Here is a 6,044-nt window from a genome sequence, read left to right as displayed (position 1 = left end):
TAATAAAATAAGAGGCAATAAGAAAAAAAATGAATTCAAAATTATTAAAAGTAAATAATTAAACATGTAGGAGACAAATTAAACAAAAATAGCACAAATTACCACCTAAAAAAAGAAAAATCAGTCAAACTTATTTATTGACTTAAGTAAATAAGCAAATAAACCATACAAGACAGCAGTATGTCTCTTGTGTGGTTTAAACAAATTTGTGCATAAAAATTTGTTTGCTGAAGTTGAATCAAATAAGAAAAAAGTAATCTGAGGATCATGATGACTAAATATTGCAAAGTGGAGGGGAATAAAAAAAAAAGCTAAAACTTTTTTCCTGTTTTTGAACATTTTAAATGAACAGATCCATTTCCTGCTGCGTATTAATTTGTCTTTTTAATTTCATTTGTTCACATAAAAATGATGAATTCATCGTTTTAATGTTTGATGAAGACATTTTAAAGGCTTAGTGACACATGGGGGGGCGGGGGGGAGGGTGTGTGTGTGTGAGATCCACCTTGCGTCTGCTTCTCCACCCAGCCGTTGATGTTGACCCTGGCTGCCTCGGCGCTCGAGGCGAAGTCCACGGTCTCCAGTTCTGCCTGGTAGTGCTTCTTAGTGCTCGCAAGGTAATCCTGAAACAAAAGCAAGCGAATGTAGATGCATGTGTCATGGATTATGCGGCGTTCCGCTTTTCTGCCCTCATTCAGTCGGTCTTAACGTGTACAGAAAGCCACACGCGCTCAGGAACATCCACTCTAGTGCTGAAAGGAAACCCCTTCCCACCCCCAAGTCACACCTGAACAAACTGGTAGGACTTCTCGCCGTAGAGCCTGTTGGCGACATTCAGGGCATACGGAGCGTTGGACTTGTTGAGCTCACTCAGCAGCTGGCCAAAGCTGGAGTGGAGGTCATCCTTCACATCCAGGGTTTTCAGGGTCTGCAGATGAAAGGAAACCAGTTAGATTTTACTGAAGAAGAAGCAGACTAAAACTAAAATATTTTAAAAAAAAGAAGAGTTTTCATGGTCATTTTGTTTATTAAGTGATGAAAGTTTTTTTTAATACTCTATAAAAACTATCTGAACCTGTTAAAGGTAGCAAAAGTATGTTTTAACTCATCACTTAATAGAAAAAAAGACACATTTCCGTACCGTCCATAATACCAAAAGTCTCCAAACACAAACGGCTTTACATCACAACCACAAATTTCAATGTATTTTATTCCTAGTCTTTAATTGAGAAGTGGAGGCAAATGATATGTAGTTATTTTTATTTTATTTACAAATAAAACTTAAATTTGGCATGCATGTGCATTTACTCAGCTCTTTCAATTATTTCACTACAGAATCACTTTTTCCTGGAATTATGTCTGCTGATTGTTTTGGTATATATTTATTTACCACATTTCACATTTGCATATGCAAAGTAAAGGAGGGCTTAATAAAAATAAATGCCAGACACAATAAAGTACATCTACAGTTGTGGTTGTAATGCAACAAAATGGGAAAATTCAAAAGGTGTAAAGTTGTTTATGAGTGTAGGAATCAGTCATGAAGACCCAAATGTAGCACAAGAGAGAAAAGTACAAAATATCTTAAACCCTTCATCCCTTTAAAATAAAAAACCAAAGATCCAGACATTAGAAGTCCTTACAGAACATCAGACCATCCCTCCACCATGTTGTTATTTCTTACTCCAGATCTCGTCTTTTCCTTTACTGTGCATCCAAAAGTAAAACCCATTTCACTCCAGTGGCCTGGCACTGCAGCTTTGCAGTGTCACAGTAGTTATTTCCCACTATCACAGCTGCACCAGTAGAGGAAATGAGTTTTGTCCATTTAGTGTAACGGGAAGCGGCAGATGAAAAAGCTTAACAACGCAGCATCGTGTAAAAACAAAAGGACTCTGGAATGTTGGATCAAGTTGCTTCTTCCACCTTCTGTTTCCTTCCTGGATTATTTAATGGCGTCGCCACAAATGGCATCAGGAGAGCGACAAAAGAGAAAGAGGGCAGCAGAATGTGAAGTAAACTCTCCTCCACGGACCACGTTACCACCCAGACCCTTAGTTAGTAATGGTATCAGGTAACAGATCCTCTTTTACCACCTTCACCAGCTGTTGTGGCAGTTTGGTTTGAGCTTTCTGTTGCATCTGCATCTGCGGAGGTCCTGCTTGCTTCACCTTTTGCGCCTTAGTGAAGCACAGAACCTGGAGGCGACATTTGGGACACTTACTGTCAAGCTGCAAGACATGACCGATCTCAGGTTGGAACCGTTTTGTCTGTCGAGTCAGTGACGTAGTGACCGAGAGCTTTTAAGCACAATGAAGTTAAATATTTTTAAACTTTATTCACATTTCCTTATGACGGAGTTCTAGGGCCATGCTAAAGAAAAATAATTACAACTTTTCGTCCTCGAAGTGTTACGACTTTATCCTCATGCGAGTTTATTCTCGCAATTTAGTTTTTTCTTAGCTCAGCCCTAATCCTCCGTCTGCATCAAGGCAATGTGTTTGTAATAAGAGGTGGAAAAGTGCAGAGTTTGTTGCACCTACTCAGGACCGCCCAGGGTAAATCCTCATAAAAAACCTCGTCAGAGTCTGAGCAGGACTGATTACTTGTGCTGACAGCAGGGGATAAATAAAGGGTGAGTCATCATGTAAAGCGCCTTTCACAACCTGGAGAGACTCCACTCCGAATTCCCACTCCTATCAAATTCGACGCAGCTTAATCAGAGAGTAAAGTTCAACTTGGATTGAACGCTGTGTCAAGAAAAAGTAAATGTAGACGCTATGCTCCAGACTGAGTTCTCCAGGAATGCATCTGCTGAATTACTGTACAAACAAAGATAGAACTGTAATGACTGTTAAGAAGAATCCTTTTTTTTTTCAATGAATAATTGCTTCTTTTAAAATTTAAATAGAAGTATTAAGAATGTGTTTTACATTTTTGACTTTAATGCCTTGAAATAGTATTTTCTCCACTGTTTGAGTAGAGATCTTTCTACAGATGCTGGAAGTTTTTCACTGGAACAACGAAAAGCTTGACTGCAGAGAGAGTCATCTAAAAAAAAAAGAAGAAGAAAAATCTTTCAAACCGGGTTGTGCAAGTTAACACAACCCGGTCTACTGACAAAGACTTGCATAGCCAGAGCATTTGACGAACTCTAAATATCATCACTAAAATTTAAGATAAGACTGGGAAATGCTGTTTCCCAGTCTTCGCCATGATGTTTGGTGACGGTCGGTCCCAGAGTTCCTGCAGCTAAATCCAAACATTTCTGTGGCTGGTGCAGAGTAAATGTCAGCCTGCTAACAGGGAACCAACAAACCGAGGGATTTCACAGCTAAATGACACATTCCTCCACAGCCGACTCATCTTTCCAGTCCAGCCTCTCAGCCACTCCCTCTTACTCAGCAGCATGCATGGCAACGAGTGTCTCAATAACAACCTCTGACATGCAGTGCGAAATACCTTAGATGCACAATAGGAAGTGTTCTCTAAAATAAAGTGCTCAGCTTTATTGTAGAGATTTCAACATATATAAAATGGGGAGTTTATCATTTTCCCTGTTAAGTTGGTTCCTTAGTTCCCTCCTTCAGCCTTCACAACGGAGGGATGTTATTTGATGTGAAGGGAAAAAATTAAAAGCTTCTTTATGTAAAAGAGGAAAAAAAAATCAGTTTAAAACAAGTAGACTAGCTGCTCTGATTAATAAAGTCATTGATAATGTGTCCCTATTGCTGAACAAGCAGGTAAGAAAACAAACATATACAATGAAAGTTAATGCACAAATTTGTGACTGGAATAAAACACTTTAAAGTTTTACAGTGAGCACGTTGCTATGATAACACTGATTTACACTGAATGGAGTTGTTTCTTTAACCTGAGCTACGGGGCAGATTATGGGTGAGGCTCTGCTCCTCCCATTTACTAACATTTACCAACTTGACTTAACTGGGTGTGGTTTGGCTTCTGCGGTCCCAGTTTGTTAGAAGCCACATAATCACTCTGTTATCAGCTTTCACCTGAAATTCAGCCACCTCTCCTGGAAAATGGCCCTGAATCTTTCTGCTAAAGTGGAAAACCCGCTAATGAATAAAAACTAGTGCTCCGTTTATTCTCATAGTGTTAGTAGGAACTCCATCGCTGCCAAATCAACGATGCACAGCGAAAGGCGGCAGAAAGTTTTCGCTTCAGTCGTTAAATAATCACATCACTAAACGTGAACATGCCGTTGTAATAAAATGACAGTCGGTGTTGGTGCAGACTGAACTTTGAGAAGGACCGCTCATAAAAACGGTTGGGCATATCTGCTGCACATAATGAGACCTGATAACCACAGTTAAACATCTACAGTGATTATCATGTTCCCATAGTAATGCAACCACAGATTTGACCCACATAAAAAAATAGTTCAGATAATTCCTGCTAATTGGAAGAGAACAAGACAAGTGGGAGTTTCCCCAAAGCTTGGTTTCCCTCCATATCAAACTCGATGCTTAATCTTAAAAGAATAGTTCAGACAAATGCAGTTTTATGAACCCTTTAATGGTTTATTATCCACTCAGAGGCTGATTGTTTAATTCCTGTTCCTTTCCTGTGTGACATTAAACCATCATGATATTTTTGCTTTTAATACCTGCCTACTTTGATGCTAACTTATCGGCAACTACCTCCACAAGAAAACGGATATTTCCTGTTTCTTTGGCATCCGTGGTCTGTTTACAAACAGGAACTGTCTGCCCCAAAAACCGAAAAAGACACAATTTGTGGTGCATATTAACTGCATATTTGGAGATACTTACACAGCTTAGTACATACACATTACCATTTAATAGAGTCCTTGTTTCATTTTCCTCTAACATCCGCCTCAATTGATCAATTTCAGAGAAACTTTGAGCTACGCTCACAACAACAAAAATAAATGAAGACAAAACAAGAGTTTTTCCTTGCAGGTGGTTCCTTAAAATCTTTTAACAAAACCTCACTTCAGAAAATCTGAACTTTTAATGTTTTTGCACTGCCTCATTGGTGCTGAGTAAAACAAAAAGTGAGGAAATCTGTTACTAGTGTGCTAATAAAAATTAAAACCACTCTCATGAATGCTAATAATGTGACAGTTTAAACAGGGGGAGTGTGTGTTTCACTAGCTGTACCTCTGACATCTGAGCGGCTGTGTTTCCTCTGGCTCCCAGCAACACCATGGCCAGAGCCGAGGAGATGCTGAAAGGAGAGAAGAAGACGTTTGCGGAGTTGTCTTTGTCCCCCAGGTTTTTGAGCAGAGCCAGAGAGAAGCTGGTGTTGGCTGAAGCCAGAGGAGTTACTGCTGCCATCGTGCCTGGAGGACAACGAAACAAAGACAGAGGTTATTATTAAGAACATTGTCAGGTTTTATTCTTCTTTCAAGTCAAACTCCAAAAACATAAACTGCAATAAATAGCTGAGCCATATAAACGTGAATGTTAAACTGCAAGAGGAAACTACTAATTAGTTCAAAACTATCACTATGAGAGCTTTAAAACTGCAACATTAAACGCATAAAGGCGCAGGAAAATCGTTTCGACAGCATTTCTACCCCATTACTTCTGGGTGTTTCGCTGGGAAACTGGAAACGTCGCGTCTCACAGAGTGAATGACACAAACTATACTCACTGTCAGACGCTTGTCGTGTGCTCCACAGAAAGGGTTTGGATCACATGAAGAATGCTGGTTGAAGCGCAGGTTTTTTATAAATGACACGGGGACACACCCAGTCAAACAAAAAAATTTATAAATAAGCTTCCGCAAATGTCCTGACTACGGAAGCCGAGGGGATAGCGATAAAATGCTTCGGCCTGAGCTGAGAAAAAATTTTCTTAAAATTACCACTACTACTACTACTACTACTACTACTACTACTACTACTACTACTACTAATAATAATAATAATAATAATAATAATAATAATAATAATAATAATAATAATAATAATAATAATAATAATAACAACAACAAACGTTATCTTGTGGTTTTAACACTGTCATGAGCTCTTTTTAAGGAAAAATAACAAAAAT

The 6,044-nt window shown here is 38.9% G+C and overlaps 1 protein-coding gene across 2 annotated transcripts in view; it reads right to left on the bottom strand.

Moving 5' to 3' along the window:
* The window catches only part of LOC103482268 (leukocyte elastase inhibitor-like), a 7,871-nt gene extending 2,096 nt beyond the window's left edge, over window positions 1-5,775 (bottom strand). The window contains exons 1-5 of one of the 2 annotated variants that reach the window (XM_008438318.2): window positions 5,644-5,775; window positions 5,148-5,329; window positions 2,097-2,198; window positions 788-928; window positions 506-623 (exon numbers count right to left, since the gene is read on the bottom strand). In XM_008438318.2, coding sequence (XP_008436540.1) covers window positions 506-623; window positions 788-928; window positions 2,097-2,198; window positions 5,148-5,324 — 538 coding nt within the window. In that variant the 5' untranslated portion in view covers window positions 5,325-5,329; window positions 5,644-5,775. The remainder of the gene's footprint in view (window positions 1-505; window positions 624-787; window positions 929-2,096; window positions 2,199-5,147; window positions 5,330-5,643) is intronic. The other variant, XM_008438319.2, reaches the window with a different exon arrangement.
* Window positions 5,776-6,044: the final 269 nt, after the last annotated feature.

Source organism: Poecilia reticulata, linkage group LG20 (assembly GCF_000633615.1).
Source record: "Poecilia reticulata strain Guanapo linkage group LG20, Guppy_female_1.0+MT, whole genome shotgun sequence".
In the NCBI taxonomy this organism is placed as follows: domain Eukaryota; kingdom Metazoa; phylum Chordata; class Actinopteri; order Cyprinodontiformes; family Poeciliidae; genus Poecilia; species Poecilia reticulata.
The sequence above is the reverse complement of the archived record's forward strand: the minus strand, read 5'-3'. Positions and strand labels throughout refer to the sequence as shown.